Source organism: Thamnophis sirtalis, unplaced genomic scaffold (assembly GCF_051295495.1).
Source record: "Thamnophis sirtalis isolate CommonGarterSnake01/CBP01778 unplaced genomic scaffold, rThaSir2_p1.2 scaffold_2, whole genome shotgun sequence".
Taxonomy (NCBI): Eukaryota; Metazoa; Chordata; class Lepidosauria; order Squamata; family Natricidae; genus Thamnophis; species Thamnophis sirtalis.
The window spans coordinates 148,659,281-148,684,153 of NW_028261382.1; the positions used below are offsets into that span (position 1 = coordinate 148,659,281).

Below are 24,873 nucleotides of genomic sequence, written 5' to 3' on the forward strand. Positions count from 1 at the left end.
TGTCTAAGTTTTAAAAAAATGTGTCTCCTCTGTCTGAACAAGCTTTGCTCCCCGCTCCTCTTTTAACAGCACTTGTATAATTACTAATTCTTTCTGTTTGGATAGTTTTTGAGTAATAATAAACATTTTTATAGTAATTTCTGCTTATTAAACAATCTTGCCTCTATCCCCACAGCTGCATCCAATGATAAAAATCACAGGATCACCAAACAAGCAGCTAATTTTACTGTTAACTTTCTCTCCAACCTTCTCATTTTCAAAGCAAATAAATCTGTTATTACAAGACTGCTCCCCCCACCTTCCCTCTCCATATACAGAAGGGAAAGAGAGCTATTTTTGAAGCTCCTTCAATCAGAAACCTTGGCTCTTTACAAAAGCCATCCCCACAGGGCATCAGAACTGTGTTTGAAAACATATGTGATAGAAGAAAAAGAATCAAACCATAAAGTGAACTGAGATCACCTTGTAATTGGGCAGAGAGGACTTCCTGCTGCGGCTGGTATTTTTTGTTAAATGCCAGCACTTCTGCATTTCCCATCTTTTGCTGGAAGATAGTGTACACAAAGTCTTTTTGGTAGCTAAGTCAATCACAGTGACTTGGAAGACCTTCCTGTTTGAAAGAGTCCATTTCCTACAGCTGTTTGACTTCTTGATGCTGGAAGGGCAACATTTAAAAGGGGGAGGGGTACCAAGGAACAAGATATATTGAACCAAGAATTAACCACATTAAGTAGAAATGTGAGAAGACTTCACACAGGTCTGCTTTATTAAATTAAATAGATTATATTCTAACCTTTCTCCAAGGTTCAAATAAGTATACATGGTAGTTACTAATCTAGTTTTCTGAGATATGGTAGGTTGGGCTTGAGAGGTAGTGAATGGTCCAAAGTTATCCTCTAAATATAAGAACATTCTCTAGCTTTTCAATTATTGTTACGTTGTGACAAATCTTTAGTTTTAATGTGGAACAATTGTACTCAGATAAATACATTGCACCTTGAGAAATTTTTGCCCAAAAGACAAATATTGCATAATCTGATTTATGAAATAGAGCAAATACTAAATGATGCCTTTATCATTTCCCCAAGGGTCATCAAGAAGTTGGATTTATTCATCAGATATTTTCTGACTTTTTAAGCAGTGAGACTAGGTTGTCACAGATGGAGCATTTTTCTTGATTGGGCAAAGCAATAGCTAGTTTCTATAGAAGAGACTGGCTTTTAGTTATTTTTCTATTCTGTAAAACTGAGGATAGCATTGAAGAAAGAAGAGTAAGAAGAGCTTGTGTATCTATAATCAATCTATCAGGAGATCTAATTGAATTCTGCAATGAATGCTGAAAATGTGATGAACCAAGAATTTATTCAAAAGAGGCAATTACTAATTTTGCTAGGCTGGTTTTACTGGTTATTTAGAATTTTGGGTGTATTGGCCTTTGTGCTAAACTAATTTTGTGTGGTTTTCTGTCTCTTTCCCCAGTATATACCATTTTATAGAGAAAGCTTTGGCTTCAATGATTTAATAAGGGAACTTTTCATTAAAACATTCCCACGTGAAAGACTGTAGTTGCACAGCTACCTTGTTTCCCCAAAAATAAGACAGGATATTATTTTCTTTGATACCCCCCCCAAAAAATAAACACTTGGCCTTATTTTTGGGGAGGTCTTATTATTTTTGAGGTGCAGAAGGCAGCGAGCGTGGTCACCTCATGGCTGCTGCTGTGTTGCAATATTTTCAGGGAGGGCTTATTTTCAGGGGGGGCTTATTTTAGCGCATGCGCTCAAAAGCCCAATTGGGCTTATTATCCGGGGAGATTTTATTTTCAGGGAAACAGGGTGCCTTTCAAGATTGGGTCAAGATTGCATTTCTAGGCTTTAAGTAGAAGAATCCAACCTACCAGAGGTGGGTTGCTTCCGGTTCAGACCCGTTCAGCTGAACTGGTAGTGGAATTGTGGCCAGGGTTGCAGAACCGGAAGCAACCCAGGCTGGCCACACTCCAAACCTGTTCCCTGATCTCTCATGCGCAATCTCTGCGCATGCACAAAACAATATTTAGTCAACTGCGCATGCGCCAGCAAACCGATAATGACCGGTATAGGAACCCACCCTTGCAACCTACCTTTCTTTTTATTTTAAAGAACTGGACAGAAAATTGTGAAATTGTTTAGCACATGAATTGTCATAAAATGAGTATCCTATTCCCTAATGAATATTGTCTTGATTGACCAATGGATAAAAAAATGTCAGGGCCAAAGAACCAAAAAATGACATGCGGAGTTACTCCTGAGTAGTTCCTTAATTGTTATTCACTTACAAACAAACATCTTTCCAGACTAAAGCAATTATCTGCAATAAATATAGATACGCTCTATGAATTGCTAAGGAGAAACTAATCTTGCCCACCAGACTTTCCAAGCTCCACTGTCTTTTTGCTCTCTGGGAAAGAGCTCCTGCTTCTTGCAACGCCGAACTACATTCTACCAGAAAAGTAGAGTCCAAATCCAAGGCAGAGGAGAAAGACTTGACCTTTACTCTAATAATTTGGAATGATAGACGTGTCAGTGAAGCATTTTAAAATCCCTCTGAACATTAGAGATCTAATAAGACAGTGTCCTTAAAAGCAACCCATGGGGGGCCCCCTTGGAGCAGCCGCTGCCGGGTGGGGGGGCATCGCGGAGTGAAGGAGCCGCCGCCGCCACCGCCACCGCCATGCAGAGCTGGAGCCGCGTCTGCTGCGCCCTCACTCAGAGGGGCCACTTTAGCCAGATCCAGCATGGCTTACAAAGCATTTCTGCAGGGCCTGTCAGAACTTACTCCGATCGAGTTGATGCCGATGTGACAGTCATCGGCTCTGGCCCAGGAGGATATGTTGCTGCGATCAAAGCTGCCCAACTTGGCTTTAAGACCGTCTGCGTGGAGAAAAATGAAACCCTCGGTGGGACCTGTTTGAATGTTGGATGCATCCCTTCTAAGGCCTTGTTAAACAATTCTCACCTGTACCATTTGGCTCATGGGAAAGACTTTGCTAGCAGGGGCATTGAAATTACAGGTCTCCGGTTGAATTTAGAGAAAATGATGGAACAGAAAAGTGGAGCAGTGAAGGCTTTAATAGAGGAATCGCTCACCTGTTTAAACAAAACAAGGTAACACACGTGCCTGGCTTTGGAAAAATAACTGGCAAAAACCAGGTCACCATGACGAAAGATGATGGCAGCACTCAGGTTATTAATACGAAGAACATCCTTATCGCTACAGGTTCCGAAGTAACACCTTTCCAAGGAATTACAATTGATGAAGACACCATCGTATCGTCCACTGGAGCGCTGTCTTTGAAACAGGTTCCTGACAAAATGGTGGTAATTGGTGCAGGAGTGATTGGCGTAGAACTGGGTTCAGTCTGGCAGCGTCTGGGTGCCGATGTCACGGCGGTGGAATTCTTGGGCCACGTCGGTGGATTGGGTATCGATATGGAGATATCCAAGAACTTCCAGCGCATTCTCCAGAAACAAGGGCTTAAATTTAAACTCAACACGAAAGTAACCGGCGCCACAAAGAAACCGGATGGAAAGATTGATGTTGCAATTGACGCCACAGCCGGTGGCAAAGCAGAAATGATGACTTGTGATGTTCTTTTGGTCTGTGTTGGTCGACGTCCCTTCACTAACAGTCTTGGTCTGGAACACGTGGGAATTGAACTAGATAACCGTGGGAGGATCCCCGTCAACAACAGGTTCCAAACCAAAGTTCCAAACATTTATGCAATTGGGGACATCGTGGCTGGCCCCATGCTTGCTCACAAAGCCGAAGACGAAGGGATCCTGTGCGTCGAGGGAATGGCTGGAGGCGCGGTTCACATCGACTACAACTGTGTGCCGTCCATCATTTACACCCACCCTGAAGTCGCCTGGGTTGGCAAATCAGAAGAGCAGCTCAGAAGGAGGGAACAGAATACAAGATAGGTAAATTCCCTTTTGCGGCTAACAGCAGAGCCAAGACCAACACTGACACAGATGGCCTGGTGAAGATCTTAAGTCACAAAACCACAGACCGGATGCTGGGAGCGCATATTCTAGGCGCTGGTGCTGGTGAAATGGTTAATGAAGCCGCCCTAGCAATGGAATATGGTGCATCATGCGAGGATGTAGCCAGAGTTTGCCATGCCCATCCAACCATAACCGAAGCTTTCAGAGAAGCAAACCTAGCGGCTTCCTTTGGCAAAGTGATCAACTTTTAAAGTGAAGGAACATCGGTGGTGGTGTGTGAAAAGCACATTTCCCCCCCACCCTGTGAAACCGACTGAAGATTCGATGGAAAATCGAGTTTTTGCAATACTCCCAGGCCTTAATTAAGTGGACTTTTGTTCCAACCCCCCCCCCCCTAAAAAAGCTAAAATATTTAAACAAATAAGGGGTTGGGGTTTAATTAACCAAGAGCTGTATATTATATGACCAATACTATCCTTGCATTATTGATTGCTCATTCTTAAGTTTCACAAGAGAAAAACAGCAACGGTATTAGCTAATGGTTGGAGCGATCTTAAAAGGTCCCATCATGCATTTTCGTTCAAATATAGCGTCTAATATTTTAAAAAAAAGCAACCCATGAATTCTGAATCCTGTCCTTCATCTAAGACTTGGTTTGTATATTTCTGATTGTCTTCATTTCATCTCCGATTGCAATTCCTCCCATATGGATTGAGGGATCAATAGCTTCTGCCAATCAGGATGTTTTCTGTACAATTCTATGGGTTCCTAATTCCTTTTCAAGAATTGGTTTTGTAATCCCAGTGATGGCTCTGAATTATTTGTCCACTCAAGCAATGCATGAAAGGTATTATGATTTGTGCAGTGCACATAAAGCATATTGCAACCCCTCATATTTTGTACTACAAATCCCATTAACTCCAGCCAATGTGAGCAATGTGCTGGATTCCGAGAATTGTAATCCAAAGCACATGGAGTAAAGCAGGGTGTCTATCTCTATGTTAGAGAAATCAGTCGGGTGAAACCAGTGCAGCTGTTCCAGCATTGGCAAAATGCACTTTTGGCCTAGTTAGCAACCCTTGCAGACATAGTTTGATTTCATTGCAGGTTCCAAATTAATGAATTTAATCTGGGAGCTCTACTACTTCAGCTACGATCCAAAAAAGGTGTGGAGTATCATCGTATCAAATGTAGTCCAAACAACCAGCCAGGAAAATAGAATAAACTCACAAAGCAGTGACAAATTTTGAAAAGCAAAAGAAAAGAAAAGAAAAGAAAAACTTTGTACCTGAAACTCAGCGAGAAAGGAAGCCAACTGAACCATGTACAGGAATTTTTTTCCAAGTTCTAGGGTGGTCAAAAAAATATAAAAATAAACAAACAAATAGCCCTGGTTTATTTGGTCATTTCATAAGGAACGACATGAACTAAGGCAGAATTGGCAGCTCTTAAAACTTCAGGGTGGTCGAAATGGGAATAAATGCATCCTCTGAAATGTCTCAGGCCATTTAAAACATTCCAGGTTAAATTATGAATGGAATAGTGTCAATCAAGGTAGTTGTATTAAGGTAGATATCTTGCATATATGGCTAGATCCTCAGTCTTCCCCAAACCAGGACACTGTCCCATATAAACAAGCCACATTCATGAACACCTTTATTCAGAATGTATGAAAATACTTAAATGCAGTTTTTCTTGGTGTGGCAATCCCCAGATGTATTTGGACTATAAAACCCTGAAGATGCTTGGGGGAGGAGTCCTGTGAATTGTAATTGTATCAAAGCTTCTGGGTAATTTTTTGTAATTGGCTTCCCACGTCACCTGAACCTGGTCATTGGTTTGCGGTATATGGACAGTATACACAGCATATATACCTGTCTGTTGATTAGCATTCTATATCAACTTGAGAAATTGTAGTTTATTCAACTAGCCATTAGTTTGTACAAGAGTATACAAATTAAGCATATGCGAACATGTTAGTTGGTGAACATTCGTTTTGTCTAGTGAGCTGACAGGCATTTGCTTTTCCTGATATAAGAACCACAATCAGTCATATGTAATTCTGATAATTCTCATGGAATAATTACAGATTTCTTTCTGGTAGTCTTAACCTAAGTGTAGTATCAAAACTAGTTATCTAACTTTCTTTTGTGCTAGTATATTCTATTTGAAGGCACAAACAGCGAAGTTACTGAAATAACCATTTCAGGATTTACATAGTGCACTGAATCATAAAATATAATTAAACAGGCTCTGTCCACACAATATGTTGACCCACAAATAGCAACAAAGTTTAAAGCTAACCCAAGCATAGCATTGTATGCACTTGCAGTCCCAAAATCTTTAACTGAGTTGATGAAATATGTTGCGTGAACCGAGCCATTTGCTCTCTGAACTCTGTGCATTGTTTAAATTCTTTTGTGCAAGTGAGCAGCTGTGGACAGGGCAAAACAAAAACAATGCAAGCAACATCCAAGCAGCACTTTGATATGCTTCAATTACTGCAGTACATTTCCTGGAAGGATTGACTCAGATGCTAAATGCTGGATCTGCGTCTGCAGCCAAGGATAGAAACAAAGCCATTTTGAATAGGCCCACGTAGTTTACAATGACTTCAGGGCTGCGTGTTGCCATCCACCTCGGTTACAGCGATGCCGCGTGCTGACTCTTTTTCTATTGAGAACAGAAAACTGCGGAGGGAAGGTGAGCAAGGACGCTGACGGGGAGCCCAGATCTGTAGGTTGCATATCGGTGAACATAATGAATAGTTAGCAGGCTGGGCTTGAAGGCCAAAACCTGACAGGCTGACAGGCACTGATTGCCATTTCCATAAAGGGCGCTATGGAAGTGTGAGTGATTGAGAGATTGATTGATTTGTTTTGCTGAGTCTCCTTTGTGGCCTCCTGGGTAAATTTCTGGCCACACCTCTCTGCCTCAAAGCACTTGCTCTGCCTGCTGTTGCTTTTTTCCTTCTTTTTTTTTATTCGTGGGTAATGAAAATTTGTTATAAGCCTTCCCTTTCATCTGTACATGGCAGGCTGTCACACAGAAAACAAGCCATTCTGGAACCTTGCTTCTTTCCAAATTGCTAAATATTTTCCTTCAAATGGCTTCCCTAATGGGCCAATATAATAAGAGTGGCATGCTCTCTGCCCACGCCGAAGATGCCAGAGCATTTGTCCAGTGCATAAGTATGCTCGGCACAATAAACCCGTTGACTTGACTGACCGACACTGCAGCCTGCTGCCCATCAAAATCCGGACGGGCCATTTTGCATGCAATGCAGGGAGGCTCCGATTTGCTCCTGCCTGTCCTTGGGGGGAAACGGATTTGTTCAACGAGAAGAATTGGGCAGCATCCTTGTTTCCATTCCATAAGGTGGGACCTGATGGCATTTGCAGGAGAGTTGCGCTAAGCATGAAATAAGCCAGGCGAGGGGCAACAGAGCTGGGTTTACTAATGGCTTGGCCTGCCCGGCCAGATTTTTATTGACTCCAGTTGCTGCTTTTTGGAGGGGCAGGCACCAGTGCTCCCCATGGCCAGCCGATCCGTGTGCTATATGCTAAACTGTTGCTGACCCACTGCTTTATGAGCCTAAGTGGTTATGCAGGAACAGAAGTGAATAGGTTGTGTGCGATAAGAAAATAATTTGCCAAAAACTGCGACAATAAAGAGGGCCTGATGGGATCTCTTATGGCATGAATAGCCTGGAGCAGCTGCAGATCTCTCTCTCTGCCTTCACAATTATTTTCATTTTTATAACAGCTAAAAGCGAAATATTGTCCAGAAGCTTTCATAAATGTAGCATTTCCATTGATTTTTTTAGTGAATGTAAAGAAGGAAGGAAGGAAGGAAGGAAGGAAGGAAGGAAGGAAGGAAGGAAGGAAGGAAGGAAGGATCTTATTTTTAGGATAAAAAATTGATCCTTTGCCATACCATAGCAATAAAAGTCAAGCTCTTTTTACAGGCTTTATTCTGAAATTATTTAAAGTCAGATCAGTACCTGAGAATTTCAGCTGCACCTGATGTATGCCTGGACGATGTAGTTCAGTTCTCATGATCAATGGAGATGCTCTTTAAATGCCTTGAAGACAATTGGATCACTTTGGAATAAGTAGAAATGATAATTTCATTTTTTTCTATCTTCGTTGGCATGCCAAGTAAAGTTAAAACAAATCAAAACTCCTATGAAACTCTTTTTGTAAAGTAATTTTATTAAATGTTACAATTAGATAAATACAAAGTAAAAAAATTAATAAAGAACAATGCAGAAATGAAAAAAATTGAAAGGAAAATAGAAAGGAAAGAAGGCAAGAATATAATAAAATAAAAGAAAATATATGTAAGGAAATGACTTTTCCTTTGTCACAAGAAGTATAAACAATTTATTAATTTCATTTTCTCTTAAAATGCAACAAATGACATCTTCTTCCCATAGCTTATATACAGATAAAGCCTTAACGCATTATTGTTCAACCCTGAATAGCAAAGGTCCTTTAAGTTTACTAGAGGTAACAACCTATCCATTTTAACCTTGATAAGATAAACCACCATTATATTTTTTCCTTTTCCTTTTAATAATTTGATCTTTAATGTCTTCAAATAATGTACTAAAATTTGATTACTTTTCTTTTTTTCTTTTGTCCCTTTTCACTAAATTCTTTAAAGCTTTAATAAGTTTCTTTTGTAAATCCAATATAGGAAAATTGTCCAGGTCATTTTCTTGGTTTGTTGTTTATATATTCCTTTTAATTATTAAGACATCAGCTGGTTTCTTTTGTATGTCCAGTAGCATCTTGTTCCATACAATTCTTGTAGCCTGTTATTTTTAAATCCACTTTCAGATATTTTTGGGTAAAATGTGTTACTTTGTCATAACATCTTTCAAACACTGTCTAACTACAAAGGCAGAAAATTCTTAAATTTAACTTCTGGATCCATTGTTCAAAAATATCCTTCAATATGTCCAATATTAAAATACTTTGCTTCATTCTGTACTAGTATGTCAAATGTAAATGTTCTTCTTTAATGATAATCTTTAGTTCATTCTGGTTCAGAGGTGGGTTGCTGCCAGTTCACCCCGGATTGGGTGAACCAGTAGTGGCGGTGGTGGAAGGCTCCACCCACCTGCCCAGACACTTCTGCGCCTGCACACACATTGCACGATCGCATGAGCGCCCACACGAGTAATAACCAGTAGCAAAATAAATTGCAATCCACCACTGTTCTGGTTCCCTCAATCAAAATCTTGTCCTAACATTTTTTTAAAAGAGAATTCAAAACAAAAGTATTTTCCCATGGGAAGGATTATTTATAATTAATTGCAAAATCTTACTTCAAACCCATCTGGTCCCCATGGTATTTTTGTAACATTCCAAAGTCAATGTTCTAACCATCCTTTTGCTCAGTGGTGGGTTTCAAAAATTGTTGGAACCTACTCTGTGGGTGTGGCCTCCTTTGTGGGAGTGGCTTGCTGCCCATGTGACCAGATGGGAGTGGCTTGCCAACCATGTGACCGGATATGAAATTATGAATTAGTACTTAGGTCGGTCAAAGGAGCTATTCAGAAGTTAGTGGTTAGAAGCAATCATAAAGCAAGATATTGAATTAAAACCAGAAATATTTTGTTGGCTATTTGAAAGGGAGTATAATATATCTTTAATTTTACACATGTTAGCAGCTGCTAGAATTGTGTTTGCACAACAGTGGAAAAACAGAGATATGTAAATGAATAAATATTACAATGTGCAGGAATAAATAAATTGACAATTAAAATCAAGAAGGCTTTGAATACTTTTTCACGTGGGATTGGTTTTAGCAATTGCCAACTAATGGAAACAGAAATTAGAAATCCAAAAGTATGAAAGAAAACACCAATTATGTAAGGAAAGGTCCCTAAAATATATAAGGAAATACTACTAGATCATTATTAATGCGTAGATAACTGCGGGACATTACACCCACACCCACACACAAACTATGACAGTGCCAGGAAAACACCAAAAAATAAGAATCCCCCCCCAAAAGACTGCCAATGAAACCAGTTTTTTTCCTAAGCCTAAGGACAGGAAAGACAGTCACTGGAATAAAAACCATCAAGGCATTGTGGAAAATTATAAAGGACAGGCGCTCACAGAACATCAACCACCTCAGAATTACCTAAACAACAAGGGTGAAACACACTAAATCTGGCAAAGCTGCCTTGCACCAACCTGGCCTGCCCATAGAAAAGCAGCCACTTTGAGACACATAAACCTGGTCTGAACACTTAAAAGCAACATATTGCATCAGAAAGAAAACATTTGCAAAAAGGAACAACATTTCTTGTAGTAAATATATTTTATAAACAATTAAAAAATAAAATTCCCCCCCAAATAATTAAAAAAAGATATTCTATAAATAAAAGAAATCCTTAAAAACCATTATTAAGTATTCCACCAGTAATAATTTATACTGTAACTATTTTAAGGTATTGTACCAGCCATAGTATACTGTAACCATTATTCCAATCCACCAGCAATAATTTATACTGTAACTATTTTAAGGTATTGTACCAGCCATAGTATACTGTAACCATTATTCCAATCCACAACCAATAATTTATACTGTAACCATTTCAAACTACTCCACACACAATAAATTGAAGTAAACCATTTTAAAATATTCTACACTCAATACTTTTAAGTAAAACTATTTTAAAAAATTCTATGCACAATAAATAAAATATTATTTTAAAATACATTAAAAAAATAAAAGAAAAAACCCCGGGTCATTTATCAGCAGACAGAATCAGCAGAACTCTGATGCGATGGATCCTCGTCATGATGGATGGAAGCAACAGGGAGCAGGCAGACAGAGAGGCAGCAGGAACAGGTAAGACACTAAGCAGGTCGCCTGACAGGCTTAGCCAGCCAGGCGAGGCTGGAGAGGGGGGGCGGGGGAGAAAGCTAGGCTGCCACGGCTACCGCCAGACTGTGGCTTTCACGAGGGAAGGCCTGAAGGCTTTCCCTTGCGAAAGCTAGGCTGCGTGGTGTACGCCAGCCCGCAGCTTTCGCGAGGGAAGGCCTGAACTTCAGGACAAGTCTTCACAAGTCTTCCCTTGTGAAAGCTAGGCCACCGCCACCCCCCACCTGCCTTCAGCCATGTGGTGTATGCCAGCCCACGGCTTTTGCAAGGGAAGGCCTGAAGGCCTTCCCTCGTGAAAGATGGGCCACCGCCACCCACCCAAAGCCTCCCGAGTCCCGCCACCGGGGCTTAGTTGCTTACCTGAGGGGGAAGCAGCAAGCTCCTGGAAGGCAAATTTTCAAATGGAGGTCAAGCGCGAAGCTTTTAAACACTTTGCCTCCAGCCAGCTCACTGGTTGGCTGGATTCCAGCCAATCAGTGAGTGGCAGGCTGGGCTGGCTTAGTGCGGACGGGCAAGGGCGCTTTGCAGAGACAGGGGCCAGGACCGGTACCGGCATTCCCAAAAGTTAATTACTTCCAGGTTCACCGACCAACTGGTCCGCAAGGACTGGCAAGGACCAGTAGGAACCCACCCCTGCTTTTGCTGTTTATTCTGAAATTGTTTTCAGAAATTCCTTAAACTTCCTTAGGCCCAGGGTACCTATGAGACCACTTACTGCCACCAGTAGCCTCCCACCATCCAGTGCGATCCCACAGAGTTGGCCTCCTCAAGGTGCCGTCGGCCAGACAGTGTCTGCTAGAGACCCCCAGGGGCGGAAGCCTTCTCTGTGGGAGTGCCTTCCCTCTGGAATGAGCTGCCCTCGGAGCTTCGTATAATCCCCAACCTCCGGTCCTTCCAACACGCCCTAAAAAGTTGGCTTTTCCAGCAAGCTGGCCTGGCCTGAACAGAATAAAATAAAGGATTAATTTGGCTGTTAATTTTAATTTAATTTAAAAATTTAATTAAAGAGACAGGATCCCCTCCCCCTCAGGACAATCTTTAGAAAAGAGACTATTAAAAATCAATACGAGCAAAGACCAACCTGTGAACTTTAAAACCTTTCTCTATCTAAAATACCAGCTTCAATGTTATAAAAACCTCTTTTGCTTAATTGTCTTCAAAATGGCGTTTACAGCTTCTGCATCTGTTATCTCCGGCTTCCTGCTACAGAAGTAAAGAAATAATCTCTTATAATTTAATTAGAGCTACTCCCTTAAAGCTTTCAAGACTCTTTGTTGATTCAGACACATTCCAAACATTCCAAACGGACTTTCTCTTTTGAAATCCTCCGTAAAACCCCTTGGAAAAAAAAAGAAAAAAAAAAAGAAGGGAAAAAAGGGGGGGGGAGGAATTTCTTTTTCTCCACATAGCACAGTGGATTAGTAATTTAGAATAAATAATTAAAACCAAAATATAATGGCATCCAAATCAACCTCTGTTAAATTACCTCCGAAAACGTCTCCCATACCTGGCACAAAGTTGCAGCCCCCACCATCTATGCCCCCTAGTGGAGATGTACTAACAAAAGAATTTTTTCTGGAAATGTTCAAAGAATCCAGAGAACAGAACTTAGAAATGTTTAAAGAATTCAGAGAACAGAATCTAGAAATGATTAAAGATTTCAAAGATGAAATAAGGAATGAGATGGAAGTTCTATATGACAAATTCGATACCAGGGTCACTAAAATGAATGATAATATGATGGGAATTGTAAATGTGATAACAGAATATATTTCTGGAATGGAAGATAATTTAGAAACTCTCAATGAAGCTAAAACTAACCTGATATCCAAAACTGAAGTGGTGGAACAAAAAATTGATAATGCTGAAAAACAAATTATTATGATACAGTATAAGCAGATGGAGCTTGCATTAAGAGTGAGGGGGCTGCGTGAAGAAAAGCAGGAGAACTTAAAGCAAATGTTTTCTGAAGCTTTTGACCGTCTGGCGGGAAAACCGGGATCCAATTTTGATTGGCAGATTGACAGGATTTTTCGTGTTAACTCATGGGCGGCAAAACAAAGGCAACTTCCCCGAGACGTGGTAATATACTTTGTTACAAGAGAATCTAGAAATATGATACTACAAGAGTCCTACAATACTAAGCTTCAAATTGGTGGACAGGACCTGATTGTTCTGAAAGAAATACCGCCTCAGATGCTAAGAGCCAGAAGAGATTATGCTTTTCTGGTGGAAGAGCTCAGAAGGCGCCAGATACAGTACAGATGGGATGCCCCATTCGGTATTATAGTTACAATGGACAAACAAAGGTATCGTCTCAGCTCTGTATGGAAAGCTCGTGATTTCTATCATAAGATTCTGAAGATGGGATACCCTGAACCTTCGGGATATGGTGAAAAACCACGAGACGAACAAGATAAACAGCAAATCACACAACCATTAGATAAAATGTATCATCTCCCTCTTCCGGAAGGGCAAGGAGTCAAGGAAAAAAGATCCAACCGCAAGACCACCAGACAAACGGATAAACAAGCTACTATGCAACAATCTCAACAATCATTGGCCACTGACCAAGGAGCTACTGCAACAAGCTCAGAAGCTGTGGGAGGAGCCAAACCAAAGGTGAGACAGGCCTTGCGGGAGGCTCTAAAAAAGCTTCAGGCAACCAAAAATGACAACTAAGATTTTGACATGGAATGTTAACGGATTGAACTCTCCACAGAAAAGAAAGAAAATATTTCATTATCTTAAACAGTTTAAGAATGACATAATTTGCTTGCAAGAAACTCATATCAAATCAACCGATCAAAAATATTTGTTTAACCCCAAACTGGGCCAACATTTTGCGACCTCAGCCATGGAAAAGAAAAATGGCATAGTAGTATATTTAAGAAAAGACATTAAAGCTGAGCTAATTGAAGCAGATCCCTTTGGAAGATATATTGCATTAGATTTAATCTTAGAAGGGAAAAAGACGTTACTTTTGGGAATTTATGCTCCTAATCAACAACAAGATGGATTTTATAGAAATCTCCATGCTAAACTAGTACAGTGGGATTTTGAGTCTTGTATATTAATGGGTGACTGGAATGGCGTGATCGACACCAAAAGAGATAAGAAGACAGCTAGCCCGAACACCAAATTTCGAGCTAAGTTACCCAAACCCTTTTTTGACATGCTGGACGACTTTGAATTGCGAGACGCTTGGCGCGAGAGGCATGCAGAAGAATATGACTTTACCTTTTTTTCCAATAGACATCAATCTCTTTCAAGGATTGATTTTATACTAATTACAAATGATTTACTTTGTAGGGTGAAGAAGACAAAGATTATGGCGAGAGTTCTTTCAGACCATAATCCAGTCTGGATGGAATTGGGAAGGGTAGCCCAGGCAAGAAGGTCCTGGAGGTTGAATGAAAACTTATTTAGATATGAAAAGTATGTTAATGATTGTAAAAAATTGCTATCGGAATATTTTGTCTTCAATATGAACAAGGGTACATCTTTGGAATATGTATGGGATGCAAGCAAAGCGTATATGAGAGGAGTATTAATGAATATAAATAAAATACATAGATACAAACAAGGGCAAAAACGAAAAGAATTGGAAGAGGAAATTAAAGGGAAAGAGTCAGAATTAACATTGAATCCAGGAGATACAAAGATTAGGGAAACAATTGCTATATTAAAATCTCAGTTTGATATGCTGATCTCTGACCAGGTAGCTACTAGTTTATTATATGCTAAACATAATACTTTCTGCAATGCAAATAAACCCGGTAGGTGGTTGGCTTATCAGATTAGAAAAATAAGGAAAGCTCGAAATGTATCCAAATTGTGTTACAGAGGGAAGGAAGTGTTTCAACAGGAAGAGATTCAAAAGGTATTTCGGGAATTTTTTACAGAGTTGTATAAAGGGGATAAAATTAAGGACGGAGATATAGACAAATACCTAGATAAAGAGAAAATCCCCCTAGTCAGAGAAGAACATAGGCATAAGCTGAACCAACCTATAACCTCTGGGGAAATTTTGCAGGCAATTAAACAATTAAAGTTAGGGAAAGCACCAGGCACAGATGGTTTAACAGCTGTTTATTATAAATATCTACAGTTAGAAATGGTAGAACCCCTCAGAGAACTATTCAATAAAATTCAATCGGGAGGGAAAGTGCCTCCCTCGTGGAAGACTGCGTTCATATCGTTGATACCCAAAGAAGATCAAGACCTTACTCAACCAAAAAATTACAGACCTATTTCATTACTTAATGTAGATTATAAAATTTTTACTAAAATATTAGCAAATAGGCTAATGGGGGTAACTCAGCAACTGATACATACCGATCAAACTGGTTTTATACAGGGCAGACAGATGAAGGATAACGTTAGATTAATTATCAACGCTTTAGAATACCTGGGAAAGAACAATCAAATCCCGGCCGCATTCATATTTTTGGATGCGGAGAAAGCCTTTGATCGAGTTAATTGGCAATTCCTGCTGAAGACATTGCAAAAAATGCAGATAGGAGATGGCTTTTTACGGTCAATTGGTGCAATATATCAGCAGCAAACAGCCCAGATCATTGTCAATGGAAGTCTGACAGACTCCTTTCAAATTGAAAAAGGTACAAGACAGGGCTGTCCTCTGTCCCCATTATTGTTTATTATAACTTTGGAAATACTGTTGAATAAGATACGGGGCCTGGGCGGTCTAAAAGGGATCAAAATTAGACAGCAAGAATATAGAGTTCGTGCATTTGCGGATGATCTGGTTATAATATTGGAACAACCACAGGAATCTAGTAGGGTATTATTGAATACGATCAATCAATATGGTCAAGTCTCGGGATTTAAAATAAATCTAGGAAAAACCAAAATAATAGCTATAAATATGACTATCAAACAGAAGGAAGAACTGGGGGCGACGCTAAGATGTGAGGTAGTTAAAAAAGTTAAATATCTTGGAGTTAATATCTCAATCTCAAATGGGAAATTATACAAGTATAATTATGAATCACTTTGGCATAGTACACAGTTGGAGTTGAAAAGGTGGGAAAAACTGCATTTGTCCTTGCTGGGTAGAATAGCGGCAGTAAAAATGAACATTTTACCAAAATTTTTATTTCTTTTTCAAATGTTACCAATACTTAAAAGAGATGCAAATCTTTTAGAATGGCAGAAGGGTATCAACAAATTTGTGTGGGCAGGAAAGAAGCCGAGGGTAAAGATGAAAATAATGCAAGATGCACGTGAAAGAGGAGGATTGAAATTACCTAACTTAAAATTATACTATGACGCAGTGGCATTATCTGCAATTAGTGATTGGATTCATCTAACTAATGACAGAATTTTGAATATCGAGGGATATGATTTGTTATATGGTTGGCATGCTTACCTGTTATTTAACAAAAAAACGGATAAGAAATTTAAAAATCACACCTTAAGAAATGCTTTACTGCGGGTTTGGAAAAAATATCAACATAAACTAAATGATAAAGTGCCCATGTGGGCAATTCCTAGACATGCAATTGAAAATATGAATGTAGAACAAAAACACGATAGAACCACCTATAGACAACTTCTTATCTCAGAAAGAGGGGTGATGGAACTAAAATCTTTAGAGGTACTTAAAGAAGAGAAGGTAGTTCAAACGTGGTTTCAGTATGGTCAACTACAAGCTAGGTGGAAAACAGATAAAAAAACTGGCTTTGTAAAAGTTGAGGATAATTTCTTTAAACAAATAAGAGATCAAAGCTCAATGCATATAAAGAGGATATATAATGTATTAGTACAGATGGATTCTGAAACGGAACTGATTAAGGATTGTATGATAAAATGGGCTCAGAATGTCGAGGAACCAATAATGCTTGAAACATGGGAAAGAATCTGGGTAAGAAATGTGAAATTTACACAAGCACAAAACTTGAGAGAAAATTTTTATAAGATGTTTTATAGATGGCACCTAGATCCTAAAAAGCTTGCCTCTATGTATCCAAATGTTCAACCTAAATGTTGGAGATGTGGTTCTTGTGATGCTACATATTTTCATATATGGTGGACATGTCGTAATGTTAAGGCATTTTGGATAAAAATATGGTGGATCCTGCAAAACATCTTTAAAAGAAGGATAAAATTTACCCCCCAGCTGTTTTTACTGGGTATATGCATTGATTTTACAGTAGCAGAGACTAATTTGATCCTGTATTTAATAACGGCAGCAAGACTCTTGGTGGCGCACTATTGGAAGAAGAAAGATTTACCCACAATTCAAGAATGGACGTTGAAAGTTATGAACTTAGCCGAAATGGCCAAAATCTCAGCATATCTCAAAGAACATTCAAACGAGAGATACAAAAGAGACTGGAAAAAGTGGATTGATTACATAAAAAGTAAATATGGGACTAAGAAACTCCAGATAGCTTATGCTTAGTATCAGTAATAATTTAAATTGTTTAAAATTTGGGTAACAGTAAGAAGCTGAGTTCAATGTAGAGATATTTCAGACTGTGATTGTTCAAAAATTATACCACGTATGGTCTTTGGGAAGTCGGGGGGAGGGAAGGGAGGTGGGGAGTTAGGGGGAGGGGGGAGGGGGGAAATACAATATGTGTTAAATTCCATGATTGTATTTGTATACTGTGGCTTTTCAATGTTAGTGCGAAAATAGTACAAACCGAATATACTGGAAGGTAATAGATACCGAAGGAAAGAGTCGAGTGAAAGAAGAAGGAGGGTGGAGAGGGTGAGAGAGAGGAGGAGGAGAAGGGAGGGAGGGAATGGAGAGGGAGTGATAGGGTTAGAAAGAAGGGGAGGGGAAGTAGGCGTAGAGGGGTGTGTGAGAAGGAAGAATGAAAGTTGGAGGGGGTTGAAAGAGGGTGTATGGCAGGCCAAGGTGGTATACTGGGTTTGTATTGTAGAGGGCATTTTCTATATAAGTGAGGGCCGTGTTTATTATTCAATGTTATATGCCCTGATCAAGCACAGTGAATATGTGATTGTATAGAATGAAAACATAATAAAATATACATTAAAAAAAAATTTTAATTTAATTTTTAAATTTTATTGTAAATATCAATTGGTTTTTTTGGATACTTTATTTAATGTCCCTTTTGATTTTTGTAATATGTGTTTTCTTTTATGTTGTACGCCTCCCTGTGTCCTTGGGAGAAGGGCGGCATATAAATCCAATAAACCTGAAACCTTAAACTTGTATTTAATACTTTTTTTTACTAAGGATTGAAGGGAACTCACCTGGTGCTGTAAAACCCGTCAATCCAAAGGTTCCTAATAGCTGAAAAGCAGTTAACAAGCAATTCCCAAAATTGATTTAAAAAGGAAATATGTGAACCCAGTACTTTTAAAGGCACATACTGTGATTTGAGCAATATGGCTATTCTCTCATTTCCCAGAGTTCTAAACCCTGGACTGAAAGGACTAAAGCCCTTTTACCCCTGATTTTGAACAAATAGCAAAATTAAAGATTTCCAAACTTGTTATTTATATCTAATGTTGCCAACAGTTTGATTTTCACTTACTCAAGGTTGACTCAGCCTTCCATCTTTCTGAGCTTAGTAAAACGAGGACCCAGATTTTGGGGGGCAATATACTGACTGTAGAGAGAGCTATCAAGTACTGTGAAACAGTATATGTCTAAGTGCCATTGCTATTATGAAAAGGGATGCTACCAGAGGTGGGTTGCTCCTGGTTTGGCCTGGGTCAGGCTAACTGGTAGTGGTGGCGGCAGGAGGCTCTGCCCACCTACCCGGTAGAAGCATCACGCATGCACATGAGTGAATCGGTAGTAAAAAAAATGGAAACCCACCACTGGATGCCAAGAATGAAATGTCTGAATAGACAGAGTAAATTATAGCATACTTTACAGTCAGCTATGTCTGAAGAATCAAAAGTCCTGGAATCAAAAATGAGAGAGTGGAGAAAACAAGGTAGGACTTACAGAAACTGAGCAGAAGAGAGCATGCAGAAAAGCAAAGGACCCTGAGAGACTAGAAAAGAATGTAGAGAAGAGTAACAAAGATGGTGAAGGGCTTGGAGGCTAGATCCTATGAATAACAATTAAAGGAATTTGCTAAGGCTAAGATGAGAGATGATAGCAATCGTCCAATACATGAAGAGATGTGAGAGGCAGAGGGTATGGCTCTATTCTCCAGAATATACAATGGTAGATAAGAATCAATGGAAGCTTAACATAGAGGTCCAAACTTCAAATAAGAAGGAATTTCCTGGCTGTGAAAGCTATCAAGTAATGGAACAGCCTGTCTCCATCAGTGGAGATTCTCAAAGACATATTGGTCAGTTATTTGTCAATGATGATCTGAGGATTCCTGCACTAGACGTGGATTTGGACTTGAAGTTCTCCAAGGCCCTTTCCAACTTTCTAATTTTATGATACTCTAGGAATGTTGTATTCTTGAAGGGAGAGAAAGATCAGCCAATAAAAACTAGAACATAAGACCCACTTCACACAACCAACACTCCCAGCAGTTCTGGTAGAATAGGACAAGTTTCCGCAATTCAGGGAAGTTGGAAAGTAAGACAAACTTACAAGAAAAAGAGAAGAACAAGCAGTAACAAATGTGGGCTCCAAGCAAACTAGCAAGGTGGAAGGCTACTGTAGTGTCTGCAATGCAGAGAATGAATCTATTCACTTCTCAAGGCCCACACATCTGGGTAGCAACAATTACAATTCAATGAAGCAACAATTACACAACCTTCAGTAGGGACTTTTGTTTCATTAGCTTGCCTTGGGATAAATGCAGAATGTTGGAAACTTTAAGGGAATTTCCAATCATAATGGGTATGTTAAGGCTTTGAATGATTTAAAATGTTTTTACCAGGATTTCTTGCCACTTGCGTTGAAGTGCCCTCTATAGGATAAACTGCCAGTAGGCTTGCCTTCTATCTCATCATTATTAACATTTAGGTTCAATTTTTTCTCAGCCTCCTCACAATGTCTTGCAACCCTCAGAATTCCTATAGCACTTTGATGCCAGAGAAGTAAATCCTCTGAAAAGAAGAAGTCCTGGAGAGAGGCCAGGAACAGTGATGATTTCAAAAAAGAGCAGAGGACCAGAACCCAGTTCTCAGCAAAGTTCAGAACAACTCATTCTTCAGAAGAAAAGCACTATCGTGCTGGGAATATTTCCCACAAAAATGCAAAGAGATTGCAAGCCCAGAGGCACCAGTTGGGCACCGCAAGTTTTACAGATACTTCTTAAACTTGACATATGACTGTCTAAATGAACATATTGGGGAAGATAGAACCAGAGATGGTAAATAAGAGGTGATTCCTGGATGGGTAATGTCAGGGTGTGACTTAATATATAAAATCCTGTGATGACAGGATAGGAAACAATAAAAGCAAGATGAAGATGCCTTTGTTGTCCTTGCTTATCAATGAACTCTATTCCAGAAAGTGATATTAATCACCCTGGGGCCTATCCAACCCAAGATATCTTGGAAGAAACAGTATGTAAGAACTCAAAAGGTTTGTACCAAAGCAATAGATCTAAATTGGATTGATGCTAAGAGCACAAATAGGGCCTTAATTTATATTTTGCAACTCTGAGAGTCCCTTTTCCAGAAAAATTTGAGAGAGACCCAAGCTTAGTACCCAGATAATTCTTGACTTATGACTATTTGTTTAGCTACTATTCAAAGTTACGATAGCTGAAAAAAGTGACTTACAACCAGTCTGTGCACTTACAACAGTTGCAGTGTCCCCATGGTCATGTGATCATGATCCAGGGGCTTAGCAAGTGTCATGCATTTATGTCATGTGATCACCATTTGCGACCTTCCCAGCTGACTTCTGACAAGCAAAGTCAGTAAGGAAGCCAACAGAGAAGGTCATAAATTGCAGTCATATGATGTCTTGCTTAACGATGGATTTTTCTGCTCCCTACTGGGGTCAGAAGTGGAGATTTACCTGTAAAGCCTGGTATAATATACATACCAGGGAACACATCTTTAATCTGGAAGATCGGATACTCGTTTCTTCAACTGTGAGCACCAAAAGACCCAACAGCCATGGAAGGCACTTGTCAAACCAAAGAGAAGGTAGGGCAGGTGAAATATGTCATGGAGTTTCCAGGAACCATAATCAAATTAAAGACTATATCTAGTGAATGATCTTAAGCTGTACCATTCCAGGAGTCAATGGTTATATCACCAGGGATTTGGTTCCCAGCACGGGAGTTACAAATTTCTAGGGGAATGAAATAAGTAAAATGATGGTGCTCTCTGAACTTCATTGTTTTGTTGCAGACATTTCATTACCCAAACTAGGTAACAGCATCAGTGTTAGTACGGAGTGGGATTTACTCTCAGTTTATATTATGATAAACAAAATATCATTATCTCCTATCTTGATACCCAAACAACATGAATGTGCTGGGCTCTTATGCTAGAAGTATGCTCAGCAGAATATGCAGATTTTTATAATCTTGCTAGCCATCCTAACAGACACAGAAAATATAAGTCAATATATTGAAGGCTTTTCTCAGCAGCCCCTTAGCAACATAAAACCATCGAAAAAGAAATGGTAGACCTGTAGGTAATGTAAGGCAACTGGAGTGATTGTGGATGTTAATGTGATTCTCCAAGAGTACATGGTGGACTTGCTTTTTAACCCTGAATTGCACCGATGGAAGGGCATATTTCTTGTGGACTATGGGAAATAGGTCAGTTTCTCATGCATCACACCAATGTTCTGCTAGAGAGGATAGAAGAGTTACATGGAGCCTGGTCCATTTCCACATGGGTCCCAACAAAAGGATACTGGTAGAAAGATGTAAGGAGAAGTCAACATTCATCATATAGCGTGGAGTGTTTGAATTTAATATATACCCACTTGATCTTTAGAAAGCCTCTACAATCACCCAAAGACAAAATGTAGTGCTCCAGGGTATAAATTGTCTTGCTATCATATGTTAGATAATATAGCATTTTTTCAATCACCTGGAACTTATTCCAAAGAATTGGTGAGTGCCAAATTACTATCAAGGTGAGGGAGGGCCAAATTGGCCTAAGCCAGGTAGTCTATGTGGGATATTGGATGGGCCAGGGAACTTCTGAGAGCCTATGTACAGGCTAACCAAGAACTGCCTGTCGTCCTTAGGAAAAAGATAGGTGCAATAATTATTTGGACTATCTGATTACTATAAGACCTTTTCACTTATTGTTTTACTGTAGCACAACTGAAAGCAAAACCCCAGTATGGTGGTGTGATCCCAGGAGTGCAAGATTATATTTGGTCAACTAAAAGCAATCTATATTTCAAGCTCCAGATTTGGCAAACCATGCATGCTAATTTCTATGCCTTAGAAAGTGGCATTGGGGCAATGTTATTGCTAATATACAGACTAGCTTCTGCATCTACTGGCGTTTCTGAGTAAGAAACAATTGGAGAGGGATCCCCATTGGGTTGTGATGGAAAAAGTATGTCCTGCCATTGCATACACTGTTGAGAAGCTACATCACTTCATGCAGATGTTTGATGTGAAATCAGAAAAGATTATGCAGCACTGAAATGACCAAAGGAAGCCCAGAGTAGAAATTTGTGCACTGCAATCTCAACTTGAGGGAATATAAATTTGATATAGGTAGATGGACACATTGAGGTCCATTTGAGGAGGGCAGTGGACCATGGATGACTGGGGGGGCAGAGGAAGATGCAGTAGTGGAAGGATTCCACTTATGCAATGGTGGATTTCCATTTTTTTTTACTACCAGTACGCTCATGCACACTCGTGCAACACTTTTGCGCAGAAGTGTCCGGGTGGGTGAGTGGAGCCTCCTGCCGCCACCACTACTGGTTTGCCCGATCAGGGCTGAACTGAGAGCAACCCACCACTGCATTTGTGTGATACCTGTTTCCATAGGCCATAAGTAAAGTTTCAAGCTTTAGCCGGATTGTCTAATTCATAGATACTTCTGGAAACCATAGGGATTATAGAAAAGCACAGACACACAGTGTGTGTGTCTCTGTGTGTGTCTGTTGGGGGGGGGAGTGTATATGAATGTCAGCCTACATGCCAGAGAGTCTCTGACATTCAATGCTGCAGACTGAGTCATCGCTCTTCACACATATTGCTGTGTGCTCAAAGCTATCTTCTGCAGATATTCATGCAGGAGGCCCAGCTGTTATGAGGGGGTGGGGTGGAGAGGGGGGAAGCAACCACTGATGTTAAAGCTGGGCTGGTAGGCACATGGATTCAGTACATGAACCTTTCCTCTCCAGTGATTTCTGTGCCTTCTTTTCCTCTCAGCATGTCAACAAGCTTCTTTTCTTAGCAGGGGGAATATGTGGAGGCCCACATGCCTCAGAGACCTCCCTGAGACTTTGGCCTCCTTTTATTTATTTTTCAGATACATTTTTATAGCCTGAAAGAAAGCGCTGGTGAGACGGCAGCAGATGTACCATCTCAATTTACTTGCAATGCCTTTGGGCTCCAAGATGAGAGGGGCTTCTGCCATGGCTTTCCCGGAACTTCTCCTTCCAGAGTCGGGTTGCCTACCTCTGCCTATCAGAGCTGCACTTCAGAGGAGGCAACCTGGGAGATGATAGCAGAGGCCAACTTGCCTTGAGCCCCTGAGCACCTGCTGGTGCCCCTGCTTGAGTCACACAGTTGGTTTAATTAAGTATATACTTTGTCCTTCAGCATTTCTCTTTCTGTGCCATTTATCAGCTTCATGAGGACTCATATATTTCAGAGGTGGGCAACCTTTCTGGGTCAATGGCCTTGTGTTGAATGTTTAAAGAGAGTTATGAGAATATTTTTTTTATTTTTTATTATACCACTGGCTACCAGGTCTTTTGGCAATAAACAGGGTGAAAAATGAAAATAGAATCAGGGCTCTTAAAAACAATAAAAAACAAAATAAATTAAGCTTAATTTAAGATATTTGTTTTTAAGGATTTAAAAATATATATCCTGTATGCTTCAGACACTCCTAATTAGTAGGAAATGAATAACAGAGAGTTGCTTTGCAAGAGGCTAAAACCTTATGTTGTGCTTGTAGCCTATTGGCCAAAAGCTATCAAAACTGGCTGGTACTTCTTACTGTTTTCAGGAAATGTGCAGGGTTTGTGCATAGTACAGGTAGTCCTAGACTTATGACCACAACAGAGTCCAAACTTTCTGCTGTTAAGTGAACACCTGTTAAGTAAACATTTCCCCATTTTACAACATTTCTTGCCACAGTGTTAAGTGAATCACTGCAGTTGATACAGTAAGGTGAGCAACATGGTTGTTAAGAGAATCTGCCTTCCCCAGATTTGATTTTGCTTCTCAGAAGGTTGCAAATGATGATCACATGACCTGGGATGCTGCAATAGTCATAAGTATGAACTAGTTGGTAAGCATCTGAATTTTGATCACATGATTGTGGGGAGTTGTAACTGTGAAAAACAGTCGTAAGTCATTTTTTTCAGTGCCATTGCAACTTTGAACAGTCACTAAATGAACTGTTGCAAGTCAAGGACTACCTGTATAATGCATGTGTGATAGTGATGAAGATGATAATCTAATTTATATATTTTCTATCTTACCTTCTCTATCTTATTAACAAGTGTTAGTGAGAAAGTTGTTTGACCAAAGCGATGATAGTATTTCAGGTAACAACCCTGGAATATGGAACATGGTGAAAGAAAATGTAGAAGGACTAAATGGTAAAGAGCATAAATTAATGAATGCCGGACAATGATGAAGGAAGATTAAAATAGAAATATAGTTTGTTTATGGCATAGTTGAAAATATTGTGTAATTTGTCTATGAAAACAGCATAGTACTGGTATAGTACTGATGGAGAAAATGATAGTTATACATAAATGGGGGGAAAATAGCAGATTTATTTGTGACTCTCAGTAGATAGAGAAATAGGTGGAGAATTACTAAAGTGAACACAAATTGCTAGGAAGGTAATAATAGTATATGGACTATTGTGAAGAAGGAATATGTTGAAATAG

General features: G+C 39.7%; 1 protein-coding gene and 1 pseudogene across 1 annotated transcript in view; both read left to right on the plus strand.

The window, feature by feature from the left end:
• The first annotated feature begins 2,709 nt into the window (after window positions 1–2,709).
• On the plus strand, window positions 2,710–4,451 carry LOC148049225 (dihydrolipoyl dehydrogenase, mitochondrial pseudogene; annotated as a pseudogene).
• Window positions 4,452–6,533: 2,082 nt separating this feature from the next.
• LOC148049226 (uncharacterized) overlaps window positions 6,534–24,873 on the plus strand; it is a 43,219-nt gene continuing 24,879 nt past the window's right edge. The window contains exons 1-2 of the mRNA XM_087703867.1: window positions 6,534–6,686; window positions 10,764–10,856. Coding sequence (XP_087559993.1) covers window positions 6,635–6,686; window positions 10,764–10,856 — 145 coding nt within the window. The 5' untranslated portion in view covers window positions 6,534–6,634. The remainder of the gene's footprint in view (window positions 6,687–10,763; window positions 10,857–24,873) is intronic.